At 42.0% G+C, this 22,003-nt stretch overlaps 2 protein-coding genes across 4 annotated transcripts; both read left to right on the forward strand.

The window, feature by feature from the left end:
* The first annotated feature begins 546 nt into the window (after nt 1–546).
* LOC137014425 (transmembrane and immunoglobulin domain-containing protein 1-like) lies at nt 547–12,188 on the forward strand. The gene is made up of 7 exons (XM_067378727.1): nt 547–625; nt 7,274–7,663; nt 7,782–8,099; nt 8,237–8,500; nt 8,589–8,703; nt 11,723–11,774; nt 12,033–12,188. Exons 3-7 carry the CDS (start codon nt 7,829–7,831, stop codon nt 12,186–12,188), a joined length of 858 nt encoding a protein of 285 aa, XP_067234828.1. The 5' UTR covers nt 547–625; nt 7,274–7,663; nt 7,782–7,828.
* Nucleotides 12,189–16,537: 4,349 nt separating this feature from the next.
* On the forward strand, nt 16,538–21,480 carry LOC137014129 (myelin-associated glycoprotein-like). Of its 3 annotated transcripts, none has more exons than XM_067378287.1 (8): nt 16,538–17,292; nt 17,630–17,706; nt 18,078–18,464; nt 18,580–18,897; nt 19,052–19,315; nt 19,410–19,524; nt 19,746–19,803; nt 20,760–21,480. In XM_067378287.1, the coding sequence occupies exons 2-8, from the start codon at nt 17,640–17,642 to the stop codon at nt 21,018–21,020; spliced, it is 1,470 nt and encodes a 489-aa protein (XP_067234388.1). In that variant the 5' UTR covers nt 16,538–17,292; nt 17,630–17,639; the 3' UTR covers nt 21,021–21,480. The 3 variants fall into 3 exon arrangements, with proteins under 3 accessions (XP_067234388.1, XP_067234389.1, XP_067234390.1); XM_067378288.1 differs by having other exon boundaries at nt 19,416–19,524; XM_067378289.1 differs by having other exon boundaries at nt 17,655–17,706.
* Nucleotides 21,481–22,003: the final 523 nt, after the last annotated feature.

Below are 22,003 nucleotides of genomic sequence, written 5' to 3' on the forward strand. Positions count from 1 at the left end.
AAAACAGAGTACACAATAAGCAATGAATGAGAGATCAGATGCTAACATTCATCAGTAATTTCAAACAAATGTTCATGCATTGCCTTTCTTTGTTTGATATGACCTTATAAACAATGTTATTGTATTTGAGCTTATCTGGATTGTCAAGAGAACATCATGTCACTCAGTGTTTAACCGATCTCGCACAGAGGAAGATATCTTCATGAACTTCTGCTTTTCTTGGACTGCACTGCTCTGAGGTAAGGCTTGTCTGATAAATCAATAGAGTATAAATCAATAGATACATGGTGTAATCATTAAGTCCATGACAACAATTATTTATTTAATAAAGATATTATTTAGGGATGGGAGAGTCTGCAGTCTCCAGTGACTATTAACTCTTAAAATCTCTAGTTAAACACAGTAATAACAAACAAGCTGAAGATACAATTTATTGCTTACAGTTGTGGACAGAGTGGCTTTTTTCTTTGGCTTCTGTGGCTTTTTCTTTTTTTTTTTTTTTTTTTTTTGGAACACAAGTTTTAATTTATTTCCTGTGTTTGTGTCAGAGCTCCAGTGATGTCTGTGTTCCAGATCACGTCCTTCATCATCATCATCAGCTCTGTGTTTCTACACACTCACTCAGGTTGGTCCATATTACACTGATATGATGACACAAGAGGGAACTGTAACGTAGTTCGTAAATGGGAAGAAGGAGGCGGGAACCGGCGAACATTCAACAAAACGTCTCGGTTACGTATGTAACCCTCGTTCCCTGAAGGAGGGAACGGAGACGTACGTCAGTAGTGACCGACGAATTGGGATATCGCTTAGAGAGCCCTATCAGCTTCATGTAAACTAAAACAAGCCAATGGAATTGGCGTGCGATATTTGCATAATGCGCACCGCCCCCGACAGGGTATATAAATAGGAAGCAGATGCAATCGCACTCTGTTTTTCGCTGAGGAGACAACTGGTGTCCACGCTACAGCGAGGGTACAGAAACTGTGGCGACGGGACGTACGTCTCCGTTCCCTCCTTCAGGGAACGAGGGTTACATACGTAACCGAGACGTTCCCTTTCAGTCGGTCACGTTCGAAGTACGTCAGTAGTGACCGACGAATTGGGATCCCAACTAAAGCGCCACAGTTACGAAACCCCTTCCAGTGCCTAGCGCAAGCTCAGCCGCCCATAGCACCGGCTGGCGGTGAAGGGGGCGAGCTTACACCGAGAGAGTCTACTGCTGTCTAACCACTACCCACTAAGTAAACTGGACTACACTGGGGAAGCGAACCCGTAAGGGACGCTGCGGAGACCACTACCTACCCAATGGGGGAGGAGTTTACGTGGGAATACACATATGGACTGGCCCGGGGGGCAGTACGCATATGGAGTCCCTGGGATGGCTCCACCTGGTAGGGGGAGACTCATCTGACAGGTGACAGCAGAGCTGGCTCTGCTAAGGGAAAGACATGGACTCGGCCCGTAGGGAGTTTTAAACCGTGGATAATTACACATATGGGACCGCTCACGTAGAGGGGTCACGACATATGGGCCCCAGCCAACAGACAGCGTCAGCGACGGATGTAGGCCTGGCATCAGACACTCCGCAATGTCCGAGCCGAAGGGGGAGGCGGAGGAACTCGACAGGGTTCGCCAAGCGGGGAACACGACTGGAGTGAAAGTATGCACGTATCCGGCCAGTGGCGGGAATGGCATTGCAAGCCGACACTTAGAGCGGGTACAACACGTCTACCGACTAGTGGATGCGAGTACACGTGAGGATACCGGCTCTACACGTAGGCTATAAAACCTAGCGAACGTGTTAGGTGTCGCCCCGGCCCGCAGCTCTACAGATATCTGTCAGCGAGGCGCCATGAGCCAGCGCCCAGGAAGAGGCCACCCCTCTGGTGGAGTGGGCTCTCAACCCGAGCGGGCAAGGCACGCCCTGGGATTCGTACGCCAAGGCGATGGCATCCACTATCCAGTGGGCCATCCTCTGCTTGGAGACAGCCTTTCCCTTCTGCTGGCCTCCGTAACAGATGAAGAGCTGATCTGAGGTCCTGAAGCTTCGCGTTCTGTCCACGTAAACGCACAGAGCGCGGACGGGACAGAGCAAAGCCTCCTCCGAGGGCAGCGCTTGCAGGTTCACTACCTGATCTCTGAAGGGAGTGGTAGGAACCTTGGGCACGTATCCAGGCCGGGGTCTCAGGATAACGTGAGAATCACCGGGCCCGAATTCTAGGCACGTTTCGTCGACCGAAAATGCATGCAGATCCCCAACCCTCTTCAGGGAAGCCAATGCAACCAGAAGAACCGTCTTAAGAGACATTAGTTTCAGGTCGACTGATTGCAAAGGCTCAAAGGGATGACCCCGGAGAGCTGTGAGAACCAGGGTCAAATCCCAAGAGGGTACGGAGGAAGGGCGAGGAGGATTCAGTCTCCTGGCCCCCCTCAGGAACCTGACGATCAGATCGTGTTTCCCCAGGGACTTACCCTCAACTGCGTGGTGATGTGCGGCGATAGCGGCAACATACACCTTGAGGGTGGAGGGAGACAGCCTTCGCTCCAACCCATCTTGCAGGAAGGAAAGCACGGATCTGACCGAACATGATCGGGGGTCCTCTCGGCGAGAGGCGCACCATTCGACGAACAGGTTCTACTTCAACGCGTAGTGGAAGGAGCTCTAGCGGAAGTGATGGTGTCTACGACCGCTTGCGGGAGATCACTCAGAACCTCCGCATCCCGTCCAGGGACCACACGTGGAGGTTCCATAGATCGGGACGCGGGTGCCACAGGGTGCCCCGTCTCTGAGTCAGGAGGTCCTTCCTCAGAGGAATCGGCCAGGGAGGGGCTGTCGCGAGGAGAATGAGGTCTGAGAACCAGGTCCGAGTGGGCCAGTACGGAGCCACTAACAGAACCTGCTCCCCGTCCTCCCTGACCTTGCACAGGAGTTGTGCGAGAAGGCTCACTGGGGGAAACGCATATTTGCGCAGACCCAGGGGCCAGCTGTGTGCCAGGGCATCCGTGCCGAGCGTGCCGCCGGACAGGGAATAAAACCACTGGCAGTGGGCAGTTTCTGAGGAGGCAAACAGGTCTACCTGGGCCTTGCCGAAATGCTGCCAAATCAGCTGGACCGCCTGGGGATGGAGCCGCCACTCGCCCGCAAGTGGAGGCTGCCGTGACAGCTCGTCGGCTGCACGGTTGAGCACACCTGGGACATGAGTGGCCCGAAGGGACCTCAGATACTTCTGACTCCACAACAAGAGATGGCGGGTGAGTTGCGACATGCGACCGGAGTGTAGACCACCTTGACGGTTGATGTACGCAACGGCCGCAGTGCTGTCTGAGCGGACTAGAACGTGCTTGCCTGACAACAGCTTCTTGAAGCGGGCAGGCGCAAGACGAACCGCTAGCAACTCGAGGCAATTGATATGCCAATGCAGCTGAGGCCCCGTCCAAAGACCTGCCACTGCATGCCTGTTGTACGTGGCCCCCCATCCCGTGGCAGAGGCATCTGTGGAGACCACAGCATGCCTGGACACTCGTTCGAGGGGTACTCCGGCCCGCAGGAACGAAGGGTCCGACCACCGGACAAGGGTGCAACGGCAGCTCGGTGTCACGGGGACACGGAGCGTGCCGCACTGCCACGCCCATCTCGGGACCCGGCCGCGGAGCCAGTGTTGAAGCGGTCTCATATGAAGCAATCCGAGCGGCGTGACCGCGGCTGCAGATGCCATATGCCCCAGGAGCCTCTGAAAATCTTTCAGTGGAGCCGCTGTCCTGCGCTTGAGCGAGCTCAGGCAGTTCAACACCGACTGGACAGTCCGTGCGACCGAGTCTAGCTCGAGACCGAGATAAGAGATCCTCTGCCCGGGGGCGAGTTTGCTCTTGTCCCAGTTGACCCGAAGACCCAACCGGCTGAGAGCTAAAACCATGTCGGGTAGGACTTTGTACTGACATGTCCGACCCTCGAACGCAGACCGGAGAAAGGGTCTGTGTCGAGGCAGAATCGAGACATGAAAGTACGCGTCCTTCAGGTCTGTTGCTGCAAACCAATCCTGGGGACGGTCCAGGATTGGCTGTAGCCCACCGCCCTTTTTCGGTACAATGAAGTAGGGGCTGTAGAACCCCGACTTCATATCGGCTGGAGGGACCGGCTCGATTGCATCCTTCGCCAGTAGGACAGAAATCTCCGCCCGGAAAAAACAGGTGCACTGTCCAACGACACTTGAGTGAAGTGGACACCCCTGAAAACCGGGGGACGCCGGGCGAACTGAATCGCATAGCCGAGTCTGATGGTGCGAATGAGCCAGCGGGACGGGCTGGGAAGCGTGATCCACGCCTCCAGACTCCGAGCCAGCGGGACCAAAGGCGCCACAGACGCACCGGGGGTGGGGCAGCAAGGCAGAGAGGGACCTGACTCGGACGGCATGGGAGCGGCCCGGAGTGAGGTCAGACTCTGCGAGGCAGCAGTGCGAATGGGAGACGGCGCACGGGACGCGGTCTGCGCCATCACACTGCCGCCTACTGGCGGAATGGGAGGGGGTTGCGAGTGGCGAGGCGGGGCCTGGCACACTGGCAAACGCGCCCTCTTGTGACCTGGAGTTTGAGGAAACTGCTCTTTTTGTGGCAAAGTGGGTACCGCTGGACTCCGGAGAGCCAGCGGCGGTAGATGGACAGACGCCACAAAATCCCCCCGGCCCTCCTCCGGGGGTGGGAGAGCAGATGGAATACTCTCCCAAAGGGCAGGAACCTTCCGCTCCAGGTCGCCCGTCTGGGCACCACGTCCGCGACCGGCACCCTGCTGTTTGGCTGGTGTAGACTGCTGCTTTGCCGACTTAGCAGGGGCGGAGGAAGACGCAGGCGGGCGCCCTCGGCGAAGAGCGGGCTGAGGCTGAGCCACGGGCGGCTGGGTGGAGGCAGCAGCGGACCGCCGTGGCATGACATGTCTGATAGCCTCAGCCTGCTTCTGTGCAGCGGAGAACTGTTGGGCACAGCTCTCCACCGCGTAGCCGAAAAGGCCGACCGGAGACACGGGGGAATCCAGGAACCGATGTTTGTCGGTCTCCCTCATGTCTGCCAAGGTCAGCCAGAGGTGGCGTTGCTGGACTACCAGAGTAGACATCGCTTGGCCAACAGAACGCGCTGTCACCTTCGTTGCCCGGAGGGCAAGGTCAGTGGCAGCGCGCAGCTCCCCAAGCAGCTGTTGGTCAGGACCTTCCTGGGGCATCTGCGACAGCGCTTTTGCCTGATAGACCTGCAAAAGGGCCATCGCGTGCAGGGCAGAGGCAGCCTGCCCACAGGCACTGTAAGCTTTCTCAGTCAGACCGGCTGAGAATTTACAGGCCCGGGACGGGAGACGCGGCTCACCACGCCAGCCAGCGGCCGTTGGACACAACTGCATCGCAACATACCGCTCGACTGGCGGGATCCTCGCATATCCCCTGGCTTCCCCGCCGTCCAGGGAGGTGAAGGCGGACGAGGGACCAGGCCCTGTACGAGCCCTATACGGAGCTTGCCAAGACCTGGTCACCTCATCGTGTACTTCCGGAAAGAAAGGCATTGGGGCGGGACGCTGGGTTTGACCAGCGCGACCCCCCCCCAAGTACCAATCGTCCAACCGAGATGGGCCGGGACAGGGTGGAGGGTTCCACTCAAGCCCGACACACAAGGCGTCCCGGGAGAGCACAGCCGTGAGCTCGGGATCCGACTCGGGCAACGCTACCGTCCCGGGCGGCAGCGTGTCTTCCTCCCCCGAGGACTCAGGCTCACCTTCCGATGCAGCGATCGACATCCGATCCGCCGCCGGCGCACCAAAGGTAACGGCTGGACAGTCCGTAGAGGGCCCAGCGGAAACCAACGGTGGCACGATGGGTTGCGGTGCTGATGAGGCGGCAGGGGCCCTCGGGTCCTCGGGTCCTCGGGTCACCCTTCCTATACACCGCCGAACCGTCATTCCGGCCCGGGCCGGAAAAAACGGTCGAACGGGGCACAGGGGAGGGGACCCCCACTTTCTGAGACTTCAGGAAGGAGAGTCTCGACCTCAGCACCGCGATAGTCATGTTCCCGCAATGGGAACATGAACCATCCACAAAAGCTGCTTCAGCGTGCAGAATGCCCAAACGCGAGATGCAACGATTGTGCCCATCAGCAGGGACCAGGGAACGACCGCACCCATTAACGCACAGACGAAATGACATACTGTCAGGTTTCGTCTGTAAAGCTCTTTTAGAAGGGGAAAACAGTCAACTCGCTCGTGCCGAAGCACACAGAGAGTGACGCGATGTGCCAGGTACACCACTCCCTGGACACACCGAGGAACCGGCCCAAATCGCAACACACACTTCACTCTAGGCGTGTGCTGTGAAAACAGCAGTTGAGAGCTATAGCTCGGATCCTCGGGAGCTCGCGACCTCGCTGTAGCACCGTTACACCGGCACACACGGCTTGCTGTGAATCCTCTTCGAGGCAGTTTAGTTCACACAAAACAGTCTTCTTAAACAGGACACCACTGAATGGCTCCGAAGCGAAAGACAGAGTGCGATTGCATCTGCTTCCTATTTATATACCCTGTCGGGGGCGGTGCGCATTATGCAAATATCGCACGCCAATTCCATTGGCTTGTTTTAGTTTACACGAAGCTGATAGGGCTCTCTAAGCGATATCCCAATTCGTCGGTCACTACTGACGTACGTCGAACGTGACCGACTGAAAGGGAACTTTAATACCAAAATAAACAAAGAACAAAACGAAAGTAATGCCACACAAACATAATAAAACATAACGTAAAGTCCAGACCTGGTCCTCTCTCGTCCTTCACTGTAGTCACTCCTCCTTTTATGCTCCTGGAGCTCCTCCGTTAGGGACTCAAGGCCGGTGCGCCTCCCAGGTGAAGCTCATTAACACTCGCGCCACCGGCCTCGCGCCGTTCCCTCACGGCTCTCGCCCGCCCTGGTCGCCACAGGAACATAGTGTGCAATCATGTGATTAAAAGGACAAGAAAATGTATACAGTAAAAATGACCCTTAAATTTGCTGTACTGTCCTTTTTGGAGCTTAACTTCCCTATGTCAGGGTGCACTTTTTGTTGTGTGCAAGAGCAGCATGAAAAAAATCTAAAATATATGCCTATTTTAAGTATAATAATCACACATGGTTTGGAAGAACATGATGATTTGTAACTGAGAGGGTGAGATTTTTCAGACTTTTCATTTTTGGGTTAACTGTACCTTTAAGACCTTTGCCTCTCTAAGGTTTAAGTCATAATGCACAAATGTGTTTTTATGTTTCAGCTGATAATATCTACTTTGCTGTGATGCCTCAGACAGTAACAGCTCTGACAGGCTCTTGTGTGCAGATTCCTTGTACATTCAACATCTCCGATTTTGAGGACAAACATAAAAAGTCGGAATCTATTAATGGGATCTGGCTGAAAAATAAATCACAGTTTGCTGCCAGTGATGGTTTCATAGCTTTTAATAGCAGTAAAAACATCATTAGAGGATTCAGTGACATACAGATAACTGGAAATCTCACTGAGAGGAACTGCACAACTGTCTTCTATAACATCATGAAGAATCATTCAGATCTCTACTACTTCAGACTGGAAATGGAGCCAAATGTGTTCAGAGCAACATTTTTACTCGATCAAGCTTAATCAACTGTGAAGATCGCTGTCAGAGGTAAATGTTATCTCCACTGTCTTTAAAATACAGGTTTACATTTACATGTAAATATTATTTACATAATTAACACCAGAAGAAATATTTATTAATGATGAACAACCATTTATTTCTGTAGATTCACCACAACCTCCTGAACTTAAACCCACTGATCTGAAAATAGTGATGGAGGAAACATTAGTCAATCTGAGCTGCTCTGCTGAAGCCCCCTGCCCCAAACAACCTCCTACAATATCCTGGTCCAACATCCCTGAATCTGCCAACATTACAACACAGTTACAGGAGAAACCTGATAAAACCCAGTCAGTGTTTTCACACATGACCTTCAAAGCTTCATACATGGATCACAGAAGGAACATCTCCTGCACTGCTACATATCCAAGAAAAACACTTGAAGACTCAACTGTGGAGACCACCGTGATGCTACGAGTCCTGTGTAAGAGATTTGACTTCTTACTTCCTTAAATCCACAAAGTGCTGCTTAAACAGAATTTGGTGTTTAGCTACCCAGAAATGTCTAATGTACAGGTGTTTTATTGTTTTTCATGTATGTGCTTGTGTTTTTATGAAAAGTTCCTCCAAAAGAAACTCACATCAGCATCGATCCATCTGCTTCAGTCTCTGGTGGCACTAATGTGACTTTGACCTGCAAAAGCAGAGCCAGTCCATCAATTAACATGAGCTACACCTGGTACAAACATGGACAAGATACGCCTATAGCTCAGGGAATGAAGATTACCTTCAGTTTAACTCAAAAGAATGCATCATGGTATTCCTGCACTGCACAGAATAAACATGGAAAACAGTCATCAGCAGAGATCCAGCTCACAGATGAAGGTGAGTTTACACAATCTAAATGTCGAGAACAAGGTCATTTACAGACATAAAGCAATAAAGATCATTTGAAATGCAACATTTTGTCCAGTTACAGACATTTCACAGGACATGGGACAAGTTGGACAATCCATGCCTCTTATTGCTGGTTGTGTGGGAGGAATTATGGCAGTGCTCACTCTCTCTGCTCTTGGTTTTTGTACAAGGTAAAATTAGTTGTATTCACTTTTATTGTGAATTAAACATTAGTTGTATTCCTCTCATAGATGCCATTTTGAACCATCCTGTTTTAAGAAGTACTCAGCATTGTGCTTGTGTTCATTTAAGCATCAGCCAGCATCAGCAAAAACTGAGTTGCTAGTGTTTGACTTCATACAGTGATAAAACAAACAATTAGAAAGTACTTCAGTCATGTGCATGTAATGTATTACAGTTTTTTTCAATTGCTAACAAGCGTTTACCAATACTTAAAGTACTTTTTCTAATCTCTTAACACAGCTACACACCTACATCACACAATTAACCAAATAGTAAATTTTTTGCCCAAAACCATATTTTGTTAAATAAACACAAACTCTACATTTCAAAATGCTAAAAACCTTTTTCAACATATACTAACTCTATCAAAACACAACAAACCTGATTCAAAATAGAGTCGTTCTGTCAAACACTAACACTAGTTTTCTATATGAACATATAGTCAATCAAAGCGCAATGACTGTCAAAATACTAACAGTTGATGGCATTATGAAAACTGCATTACTTGTCATGTTTCAGTTCTACCTGCAGAAAATATGAAATCCATAGTTTTTAAAATTCAGTTTACAATGCATATTAGCCATTCTACATTTTTGGTTGAGTGTTGAATCTATGCATTCTTGGCAACAGAAGAGAGTCATTATTTTATAGAACGTGCAGTAGAAAAAGAGAAGAAGAAGAAAGTAACAGAATTGCTCAGGGCAACTACTGGTCAAATGAGCCCCCTATGCAGAACTTCAGTTTCCCACTTGGTTGAAATCTCTTTCTGGGGGTGGGTGGGGAGTTGATGGTGGGATGGTGTCCCCTTGGTAGTTAGTGCCCTACGCAGACCACATATTCTGCATGGAACAGTGGTAATGGAATCATTGTAGTAAAATCGTTGTATTATGAAGCTTTTACTGAAATGAAAACATGAAATTGCTGCCATTGATCAACAACAAATCCAACAAACATGGTCTTTGGTTATTATGGAAGCTTTTTTTCCTCCACAGAATAAAAAAATCATAAAAGGTAATTGTGACTTTATCAAAAATATTTTTTATTTTGCAATTGTGCACTGTAAAACTCAATAAGTTCAGAATACTCAAAACATTTGAGGAAACTTATTACCTCAAAACATTTAAGTTAACTAACTTGTTTTTTTTAAGTTAGTAGAACTTAATTTTTTTGTGACAAGTGGGGCGGGGCCGAGAGCCATGGAAGTGGAGCAATGCTAGTGTGGTGCACAGGTGTCTCTCATTAACAATCACATCACTGGCATTCCTTCGCTCCCACAGTTCTCAGCCTCGCCCTACTCAAGTACATATAATTAATTTACATAAACATCACATTCAAGTCTTGGTTAAATGTTAGTTAGCAAAAAACACATGCTATTATAATTATCAAAGAGACTGTCAATATATACTTGCATGTATATAATCAAACAACATACAGTATATGTGGTCTTAAAAGTTTTGCAGCCCATCCTCAACCTAACCACACGGTCTACTCTTCACCAGAATGGTAACCCTACAAAACTAATATAACAGAACCCCCTGTCAATCCCAACATAACACAACATTAAACACTAACTTATGTCTCCCTATGTTAATCTTATGCAAAAACACACAAAATAACACTTTATTTCAACATTTAGACAGTCTGATGCAAAGCATGCTGGGAATTAGAAATCTGCTGCAACTAAAACAGTTTAGTTTACTTGAAATATGTCAGTGCTGTGAACTCAAAAGTAAAAGAAAGTTTTAAATACTCATAACTGTTAATTTAACTGAACTAATTTGTTTAATTTAAGTTTGTCCTACTCAAACGAATTAAGTATTTTGAGCATTAGGGTTTACAGTGTGAGTTTACATTTCACAATTCTGACTTTTTTTCTCAGAATTGTGAGATATAAACAAAGACTATAGAATAACACTTTAATATAAACTAGGAATTGAGAGAAAAAAAAGTCAGAATTACCTTTTTTTATTTTCTATTCATGGCAGAAATAAGCTTTTATAGGTTCATCATGTGTAAGTGGAAAAAAACAGAGACGCACAATCCAGCACACATTCTCCCATACCTCTTCTTCTCTCTCTCCAACTTCTCCTCTCCTCCTTCATCTATTCTTCTCCCTTACCCAGACATTACTTTCTCTCTGCTCCTCTGTGTTGTTCTTCATACACACTGAACAAATCCAGTTCAATGAGTCCTATTTTACTGTGTTTCCATGTAATGAAAATAAATTCAACACCTGACTATACCTCCAACTGAGATTGGAATCTGCTATTTCTAAATATTTAAGTGATCTGCTAATTAAAAATGTTTATCAATTGTTTCAGTATTTGTTTTATATTTTTTCCAGCACTTTTCCAGTACTGCTGTTGTTGCAAAAGTATATGTTTTATCCTATATTCAAAGATTGGAACATTAGGTCTTCATTTCTGACTTGATGTGTTTAAGCATTTGCAAATAAGATGAGAAAGATCCATAATTTTGGTATGGGGTAAGCTTACATGAAAAGAAAATGTAAGCATTTTAGAAACGTGTTCTGCTAAATGTGTTTAGAGATTTGAAAATGTGACTACAGAAAGGACAAATGTATGTTAGTAATTGAAAAAAGCTGTAATACTACATTATTCTTAACTTCTTCTCACCTACTAGGACATAGAGAATTGTTTGTGATAATATAGTGGATTCTTGTACAGTGAAAAATTAAGTTTACATTATTTAGTGTTTATTGTCAAATTTAATATTCAATGTCAATATTGAGGCAAATGTGAAGATGTGATTTATAACCATCAAACATGCTGTATTTTAATAACAATTTTTTCTGCTCATCATATATGAGAATATTTTACAACATATTTCTGCTGCCATTGCCAATTTACACTTGATCCATTTGAACATAATTATGTGATAAAATTATTTAGGCAAGTACAAAAATAAAAATGTCCCTAAAATATTTTGACCTTCCTTCTTCATTAGGAGAAAAAAATTCAATAAGCCCAGTGCCAATGAGAAGGATCCTTCTGGTCAGGTAAGTTTAGTTTAGTTTTGTATAGTTCTGTGTGCAAATCTGATTCATAAAAGTTCAGTATTCTAGACATTTATTATTTATTTATTCATTGGCTTGTTCATATTTATGAGCATTCATTTATTAAAAGTTTATTTTATCAAGTTGATTATGTGAAAGATATATAATAAAAATTAGAGATTAATTAAAAAAAATTGTTTTAGATCACATATAAAAATATTTTGCAAATAAAACATAATAATCTGTTTTCATTGTGCATAGGTTAATAAGATTTCTGTTGATGAAACAATGATCATCTACTACGGCACGACTGATATCCCAAAGCAGCAGAGCTACTGCATCACAGAGACACACTTCAAACATGATGAATACACAGAAATAGAGTACAGAGTATTTCAGGATTTGTGTCTCACTTAAAGGGTTAGTTCACCCAAAAATGAAAATTCTGTCATTTATTACTTACCCTCATGCCGTTCCACACCCGTAAGACCTTCGTTCATCTTCAGAACAAAAATTAAGATGTTTTAGTTTAAATCTGATGGCTCCATGAGGCCTCCATGGGTAGCAATGACCATAAAGGTACTAAAAACATATTTAAATTGGTTCATGTGAGTACAGTAGTTCAATATTAATATTATAAAATGACGGGAATATTTTTGAAGCGCCAAAAAAAACAAAATAACGACTTATCTAGTGATGGCCGATTTCAAAACACTGCTTCAGGAAGCATCGGAGCACAGTGAATCAGTGTCGAATCTGCTGTTCAGAGCGCCAAAGTCACGTGATTTCAGCCGTTGACAGTTTGACACGTGATCTGAATCATGATTCGACACACTGATTAATTTGTGCTCTGATGCTTCATGAAGCAGTGTTTTGAAATTGGCCATCACTAAATAAGTCGTTATTTTGTTTTTTTGGTGCTCCAAAAATATTCTCGTCGCTTTATAATATCAATATTGAACCACTGTACTCACATGAACCGATTTAAATATGTTTTTAGTACCTTTATGGATCTTGAGAGAGGAAATGTCATGAAATGCTCCCTATGGAGGTCTTACGGGTGTGGATCGGCATGAGGGTGAGTAATAAATGACAGAATTTTCATTTTTGGGTGAACTAACCCTTTAAGGCCAATTCACACTGCACCGACAGACGTCGACCAACAGCTGCAGACACATGGGGTTTTGTCAGATCAGTGCATTACCCGTCGGCATCTACTGATGTTGCTCGGCATGCTTTTTCAATCGTTCAATCAATGTTTGATGTGTTGTGGAATGTCTTGAGTAGTGAAGTACTGTAATCTGGTGATTGGCCACATTGGTCGACGTCTGTTGGTGCAGTGTGAATTGGCATATATACAGTGGGTATAAAACGACACACCCTGATAAAATGACAGATTTCTGATTTTTGAAAAATGAATCTAAGTAAAAAAAAATGTACGTTTTCCATCTTCAAGTTTAAACTAAGTCTGTTTGTGACAAAATGCAAGTTCGCCTATGAAGCATCAATAAACAGTAGGCCTGCAGCTTGAGGAACACACAGTACAATACCTGAAAGAGAAAACTTTTAAATAATGTTCGCTCTTATCTTCGGAAAATGTTGGCTTCCACACAGATCAACATATCTCCTGCATGTGAAGACTTTCTTTAACAGTGGGAATGTGTGGCCTCAACACTTAAGGTGAATAGAGTGCAGGGATGGCATATTTTTATAGGCCAACCTGAAAGTTAGCATGACCCTTGTTCCTTCGACATAAACCCAATAAGATCTGTCCATTGGCTTTTGGATTGTTGCATAAAATATGGTCTGTGACTAACAAAAGCTAATGACTCTTAAGCTTTATGAATTTTCAACAGTAAATATAATTGACAAAAATCAAAAGCTAGGCTATAATAAATGAACTACACCACGGTCACATGACTTCAACGTCATTGCCATTAAGCCTCTTTATTTAGCATTTAGCAAGCACTTTCCCTGAAAGTTTGAGTTATAATAGTTTGCAAGAGCATGTCAATAAACACAACGAGGCTGTGAAAGTGGACCTGTCCAAAAATTGATAGCTTGTCCACGTCCCGTGAGATGTAAGCAGTGTCCCGTACTTCAGTTTTTTTCAGATTTTTTTTTTTCTAAAATTACACTGCCTCAATATTTGCTCAGTCATCATGTTCTAGCTGCTGTGGGGAAAATTACCAATCAATGCATATGTAGAGGTGTTTTTTTTTTTTGTTTTTTTCCCCGCTGATTACAACTGGACAGATAGCAAAGGAATCACTGTGGACTACACCAGCCAGGACTTCATCTAGACCAGGGGTGGCCAACATCAGTCCTGGAGAGCCACAGTCCTGCTAAGTTTTGCTCCAACCCTGAGAAAAACTCACCTGCCTGTAGCCTTGTGCTGCCTTATTGAATTATTATAAATACGAGTTTCCTAGGAAAAAATTGCACATGAACGACCTCCCATTTCGAAATTTATGATGAGCTTGTAATCACGACTTCAGAAGTGGGAATTATCAAATTTCTGATAGCATGTGAAGGATCCTGAAGACATTAGCTTGTTCAGGTGTGTTTAATTAGGGTTGGAGCAAAACTCTGTAGGACTGTGGCAAAAGAGTATAGAACTCAAGAGGCGACACTCTGATAATTTTTGGGCAACAGCCACTAGATGGCGCTCCGGTAGCGCAGTCGCCATTATGGGGTGAAAATACTAACTGGACCATAGAGTCCTTCACATCTTACGCACCCAAAATCGGCGAATTTCACTGCAAATCAGAAGCGCAATAGAAATTTTTAAAATTAAGTCCACAGTAAATTGTATGACTCCTACAGTAAATGTTGTATTGTCTTATATAGGTTTTATTTTACCAGTTTTGGAATCCAACCATTCATACAAACATAATGATCTTATAATACATGATGAATTGCTATGTCCATTATCACATAATTTCCACTTTTGGACACTTTTGCTTTAACAGACATTAGACAACACTGCTAAATCAAGCTGTTATATTCATATATTTATTGTCCAACATTCCCAATTCTGATGCATGTCCTTAATTTAATTTCATATGTCGGTATTAATTTAATGTTTATAATGCTAATACTAGATCTTTTAAAGAATTTTAACCCAAACTGACTGCAAAGGTTTTGTGAAAAAAGTGGAAGACTTAAACACAAAGTCTGCAAAATAAACTGTTAAAAAGATTTGGATTTTAGCTTTAAAGTAATTTTTTTTTTTTAACAAAGCAGCTGATATTGCCATAGAAACTAGTGGGCTGCTGACACGCGGCTGCTGGGCGCCGGTGTTGCAGTAGAACGTTCTATTGAGTGTCGCTTCTTGTTAGTGTATATTCTTTGCTGGTATAAAGCCCCCCATCTTACAACTGTCTGGCCTTGGTAATATTCTAGTTCCTGTTTACCCATCTTTTGCAATCATTCTTTGGATTCTGTTGAGCCTTTTTAGGCTATTTGTTATTTGAAATGGTCTATTAATACCAAGCTAAGATACTTAGTTGTACTTAGTTGTTCCTGCTGCTGTGGCTATACCTACCTGTATATAGTTTTTGAGATAAATGCCTGTAACTGGGTCCTATCCTGTTTCTGAGTTCATGTTGTTACAGCATTGAATCCAGTAAAATGCATTTCATTTTTGCATAGTCTAATGAAGGAAAATAAACTAGTGGCTACTTAAGAAAGTTTATTTTAGTACAAAATATGATTTTTACCTACTAGCCTACCTGTTACTCAATTTGTTATATTTAGCAGACAGAATAAGTTCTGTAGATTAAATTACACTATCACCTGAACCTGGGCAAAATGAGTGCCAGGCACAGAGCGGAAAACATTATCATCCAACGTGATGGCAAATAAATCAATATTTACATAGTATAATAGTATAACACAAGTGTCCCACCAAATCATGTCTACTATCCAGCAACAGAACAATAATGGCTACCCTACTAGTTAGCAACTGCTTTTTACAAGGCAAGTAAAAGCTTTATTAAAAAAACAAAACACAAGAGCTTATTACTGGATATTTATATTTTTATATTTCTGGTGCTGCTTTGTCCTTTTTGGAGCTCGACTTCCGTATGTCAGAGTGTGAAAGAGCAGCATGAAAATCTAAAATATTTATTTTAAGAAAAATAGTCACACAGGTCTGAAAGAACATGAGGATTTGTAACAAACAGGGTGAGATTTTTCATAATTTTCTTTTTTGGGTGAGCTATGCCTTTACCTATCTAAAGTTTAACCTTTACCTCTCTTAAGGTTAACCACAGTCCTTATTTCAGGCAAGACGGAACAGGATATGCTAAAATCCAAACTCATTTCCTGCTTTTGGCACACAAGAATATGTCATCCCTGCAACTCTCTATGACACAGAAATAATGACTGCAGAGATCACTCATATGTCATTAAATAAATAATAAAGAGTTACTTTACCTGAAATACATAATACATTGAACAGTTTTGACAGTATATTTTTCATAGTATATTGTTGTCAATGCTGCCTCGTGACTTTTACACTGAACTGCTACATTATATTACTCAGCAAGAAGGTGGTAATGCCACTGTATTTTTTTAAGTAAACTCACAGCTTTATTGTTAGTAGATAGTTATTTATTGTAAGTTATTCTCTCTCTCTCTCTCTCTCTCTCTCTCTCTCTCTCTCAAAAAAAAAAAAAAAAAAATTAAAATAAATGTTATAATTCAATTAAATAAATGTCATCTTACAACTTTATCTGTGTCTGATTCAAAACAGGCAGAATGCTAGATCTAACAAGTCATACAGCTGGCAAAAATAACCTTAATTTTCAAATCTCTTTTTGACCAAGTATCCATGGTATAAGAGGGATAATCTAAGGCTAAGTTTGCATTACATGTTTTTAATGAACTTCGTGTCAGAGGTGGGGTTTCAAGTCATGCACTAAAATCATGTAATGCACACCTAGCTGTGGATCATTCCTTAAAGGCGGTCAATAGTATTTGACATCACATCACTAAAGTCATGTTTAAACAGACTAGCAGAAATGAGGCAACAATAGAAACTTTAGGTTTCAGTTCATTTTTCTTTTTCTTTTTCTTTTTTTTTCACACAAGAACAACATATGTGTCTCGTAAGCCAGCATTCAGTCTTAAAATTGTGTAAATGTGTGGGTTTAAGTGTTGCAGTCTTGTGCACCAGTGACAATGAGCACAGAAGCTCTTATGCATTCAATAGATGTGTTAGTTATGTATAGTAGTATAGTTATGGTTATTTTGATGAGCACTGAAAAAAGTTAGCTAAAACAGAGTACAGAATAAGCAATAAATGAGCATACAGATGCTAACATTCATCAGTAATGTCAAACAAATGTTCATGCATTGCCTTTCTTTATTTGATATGGTCTTATAAACATTGCTATTGTATTTGAGCTTATCTGGATTGTCAAGAGAACATCATGTCACTCAGTGTTTAACTGATCACGCACAGAGGAAGACATCTTCATGAACTTCTGCTTTACTTAGACTGCACTGCTCTGAGGTAAGGCTTGTCTCTTGTGAACTGATGTTTATAAATCAATATAAATTGTGTAATGGTGTAATCATTCATTGGAGTCCATGACAATAATTATTTATTTAATTAAGATATTAATCAGGGATGGGAGAGTCTGCAGTCTACAGTAACTATTAACTCTTAAAATCTCTTTAGTTAAACACAGTAATAACTCACAAGCTGAAGATACAATTCAGTGCTTACAGCTGTAGGCGGAGTAAAAAAAATTGTTGTCTTTTTCTTTTTTCTTTTCCTTTTTTTCTTTTTCTTTTTTTTTTCTTTTTTTGGAACACAAGTTTTCATTTCTTTCCTGTGTTTGTGTCAGAGCTCCAGTGATGTCTGTGTTCCAGATCACATCCTTCGTCATCATCATCAGCTCTGTGTTTCTACACACTCACTCAGGTTGGTCCATATTACACTCAGTTTATTATTATTTTTTTAATGATCACATTTACCAACAGAACCACTACGACACAAGAGGGAACATAGTGTGCAATCATGTGATTAAAAGGACGAGAAAATGTATACAGTAAAAATTACCCTTAAATTTGCTGTGTTGTCTTTTTTGGAACTCAACTTCCCTATGTCAGGGTACACTTTTTGTTGTGTGCAAGAGCAGCATGAAAATCTAAAATATGTAGGCCTATTTTAAGTATACTAAAGAACATGATGAAACATGAAAAGAATTTTAATTTTTGGGTTAACTGTACCTTTAAGACCTTTGCCTCTCTAAGGTTTAAGTCATAATGCACAAATGTGTTTTTATGTTTCAGCTGATAATATCTACTTTGCTGTGATGCCTCAGACAGTAACAGCTCTGACAGGCTCTTGTGTGCAGATTCCTTGTACATTCAACATCTCCGATTTTGAGGATAAACGTAAAAAGTCGGAATCTATTAATGGGATCTGGTTGAAAAATAAATCACAGTTTGCTACCAGTGATGGTTTCATAGCTTTTAATAGCAGTAAAAAAATCATTAGAGGATTCAGTTACATACAGATAACTGGAAATCTCACTGAGAGGAACTGCACAACTGTCTTCTATAACATCATGAAGAATCATTCAGATCTCTACTACTTTAGACTGGAAATGGAGCCAAATGTGTTCAGAGCAACATTTTTCCTCGATCAAGCATCAACTGTGAAGATCGCTGTCAGAGGTAAATGTCATCTCCACTGTCTTTAAAATACAGGTTTACATTTACATGTGAATATTATTTACATAATTAACATCAGAAAGATTTCTTAATGCTGAACAACCATTTACTTCTGTAGATTCACCACAACCTCCTGAACTTAAACCCACTGATCTGAAAATAGTGATGGAGGAAACATTAGTCAATCTGAGCTGCTCTGCTGAAGCCCCCTGCCCCAAACAACCTCCTACAATATCCTGGTCCAACATCCCTGAATCTGCCAACATTACAACACAGTTACAGGAGAAACATGATAAAACCCAGTCAGTGTTTTCATACATGGCCTTCAAAGCTTCATACATGGATCACAGAAAGAACATCTCCTGCACTGCTACATATCCAAGAAATACATCTAATGACACAACTGTGGAGACCACCGTGATGCTACAAGTCCTGTGTAAGAGATCTGACCTCTTCATTTAACATAGCCTTGTTGTGCTTAAATGCACAAAGTGCTGCTTAAACAGAATTTGGTGTTTAGCTACCCAGAAATGTCTAATGTACAGGTGTTTTATTGTTTTTTATGTATGTGCTTGTGTTTTTATGAAAAGTTCCTCCAAAAGAAACTCACATCAGCATCGATCCATCTGCTTCAGTCTCTGGTGGCACTAATGTGACTTTGACCTGCAAAAGCAAAGCTTGGCCATCAATTAACATGAGCTACACCTGGTACAAACGTGGACAAGATACGCCTATAGCTCGGGGAAGGAAGATTACCTTCAATGCAACTCAAAAGAATGCATCATGGTATTTCTGCACTGCACAGAATCAACATGGAAAACAGTCATCAGCAGAGATCCAGCTCACAGATGAAGGTGAGTTTACACAATCTAAATGTAGAGAACAAGGTCATTGACATTTACAGATCTAAAGCAATGAAGATTACTTGAAATGCAACATTCTGTCCAGTTACAGACATTTCACAGGAAATGGGACCAGATAGACCTTCTATGCTTATGATTGCTGGTTGTGTGGGAGGAATCGTGGCAGGGCTCATGCTCTCTGCTCTTGGTTTTTGTGCAAGGTAAATTTAGTTACATTTTCAGTTACTTCATCATCGCTGAGGTCATTTTGAAACAGACCATTTTTACATGTATTTAGTATTGTGCTTGTGTTAATTTAAGCCTCGGCCAAAGTTAGAACATATGAGACTTGCTAGTATTTGACTTCATAAAGCTTTTACAAAGCACTTTAATCATACAGTCAAGTCAAGTTTTCAGTTTAATTATTTATTTCCTCTCACAGGACCAGGACAAAGACACACAGGGGAGACAATGCTCGACAAAATGAGTCCTTGAATCAGGTTTGTGAACTTCCTCAAACACCAGTCATTGCACACTACTGCACGAACATCCACAACATTTTTATATAGATCACTATAAACAGGCTCTCAATTACGGTCCTGCACATTTGTATGTCTCTCTTAATGATAACTTTCTAATATACACAATAGAACCAAATTACATTAATTTTCACATTAAAGGGATAGTTCACCCAAAAATGAAAATTTGATGTTTATCTGCTTACCCCCAGGGCATTCAAGATGTAGAGGACTTTTTTTCTTCAGTCGAACGCAAATTATGATTTTTAACTGCAACCGCTGCCGTCTGTCAGTCAAATAATAGCAGTGATTGGGAACTTGAACAATAAGAGTCGAAAAAACTTCCATAGACAAATCCAAATGAAACCCTGCGGCTCGTGACGGCACATTGATGTCCTAAGACACGAAACGATCGGTTTGTGCGAAAAACCGAACAGTATTTATATAATTTTTTACCTCTAATACACCACTATGTCCAACTTCGTTCAGCTTAAAAGTTAAAAATCATAATTTGCGTTCGACTGAAGAAAAAAAGTCACCTACATCTTGGATGCACTGGGGGTAAGCAGATAAACATCAAATTTTCATTTTTGGGTGAACTATCCCTTTAAACATCATATCAGACATCAGCCAATTTAACACTTTTAAACATATGTTTAATAAATTTAATACATGATAAACATTTTTTTTTTTTTTTTTTTTTTTTTTTTACAATGGATGTTCAACTAACATTGACTTAAACTATCTAGAAAATTACTATTATTATTCAAGAATTTTATAAAGAATGACTATATATCTAGTTCAGTCATGAAGCTCTAGGTGGTGCAGGCTAAGACCAAATACATTAACATTGTTATAGCCTATCCATTAACTATTCCTGGTTGTCATGATTGAAATGCTGGTATATATACACCAAATATTTTTGTTTTAATTTTTAGACACAGGATGAAACTATTGACAGGAATTCCACATATACTAATGTCCTCACTGTGACCAACCAGGACAACAAGATCTCTGATGATTATAGTCTGTATGAGTTCGCGACTCAGACCGACCACAATACAGTGAAAGACTCAACTGAAGAAGACAACCATGAAAAAGGTTCAGATGTAGTATATGCTCAAGTCCACATGATACACAATAAACCAAAAGTCATCAGTGTTGTGCATGAGGACATTTATGCTCAGGTGAAAAAATAATTTTTTACATCTCACAGCAAAAACAAAACAAAACAAAACAAAAAAAGTAATTCAAAATTTCTTTTATGCTCTCTTTATGTAGCCTAAACAGCTACTTGAGGACAATTACAAAAATGAAACAAAAAATGATGCTTGCTTTCAAATGTAAACTAGAAATTCTTGTTTCTAGTAACATTCTGAAATGATTTGTATGTTATGCTTCTATGCTGTCTTATGTGAAAAAAAAATCTTTCAGCTTTATATTTTCTGATGAATCTTTTATTAATAACAGTGAGTCATTGCATTTCTTTGTTTTCTTTGTTTTGTTTATAAATAATGATGCCTATTTCTTCTGTTACTTTGATGCAGCATGCAGCATTTTAACTTTTAAAAAATGTCTCTACAATATTCCAAAATAAATTAATAATAAAAGGGCAGTACTGATTTGCGGTTGATTTATATATTTGTCTAACTGAAAAAGGTTTGAGGACTAGGAAACATTTGCACAGCACACTTGAGAGTCACTACCTTATCACAGTTGTCTTTTGTGAAATGAATTAAGGTAACTGGTTCATGAGGGAAAAAGAGTAGCCACAAGGTCAAGTTTGGAATAAATAATGACAGGAATTTAATTTTTGGGGTGAACTATTCCCAGGGTTGGGGAGTAACGAAATACATGTAACGGCGTTACGTATTTAAAATACAAAATTTGAGTAGGGTGATATCAGGTAAAATGGGCCATCAGGTAAAATGGGCCGTTTAAGGTTTGGGGGTCCCAGCCCCTCTGGAATTTAGAGCCAATGACTGCAAATGATTTCAAACTGTTGTCATAACTGTGCTTGACAAGTAAAAGGTGATTTGATATGTTTATGGTTGCTATGGTGGGCGGGGCAATAATTTAAATCAAGACTGCACCAGAAAGCTGCATGGTAAGTAGCCTGGCATACCAAATCTAACTAAACTATTATAAGGATGATAAATCTATAAAAAAACAAACATGCACA

The sequence above is a fragment of the Chanodichthys erythropterus genome, chromosome 23, assembly GCF_024489055.1.
Source record: "Chanodichthys erythropterus isolate Z2021 chromosome 23, ASM2448905v1, whole genome shotgun sequence".
NCBI classification, from domain to species: domain Eukaryota; kingdom Metazoa; phylum Chordata; class Actinopteri; order Cypriniformes; family Xenocyprididae; genus Chanodichthys; species Chanodichthys erythropterus.

Excerpts from the sequence above, each read along its gene's own strand:
- LOC137014425 (XM_067378727.1), top strand. The coding sequence starts at position 7,829 with ATGGAGGAAACATTAGTCAATCTGAGCTGCTCTGCTGAAGCCCCCTGC. Across the intron at positions 8,501-8,588 it reads GATCCAGCTCACAGATGAAG|TTACAGACATTTCACAGGAC; the intron begins GTGAGTTTACAC and ends CATTTTGTCCAG. Across the intron at positions 11,775-12,032 it reads AGAAGGATCCTTCTGGTCAG|GTTAATAAGATTTCTGTTGA; the intron begins GTAAGTTTAGTT and ends CATTGTGCATAG.
- LOC137014129 (XM_067378287.1), top strand. The coding sequence starts at position 17,640 with ATGTCTGTGTTCCAGATCACATCCTTCGTCATCATCATCAGCTCTGTG. Across the intron at positions 18,898-19,051 it reads CGTGATGCTACAAGTCCTGT|TTCCTCCAAAAGAAACTCAC; the intron begins GTAAGAGATCTG and ends TTTTATGAAAAG. Across the intron at positions 19,804-20,759 it reads AAAATGAGTCCTTGAATCAG|ACACAGGATGAAACTATTGA; the intron begins GTTTGTGAACTT and ends TTTAATTTTTAG.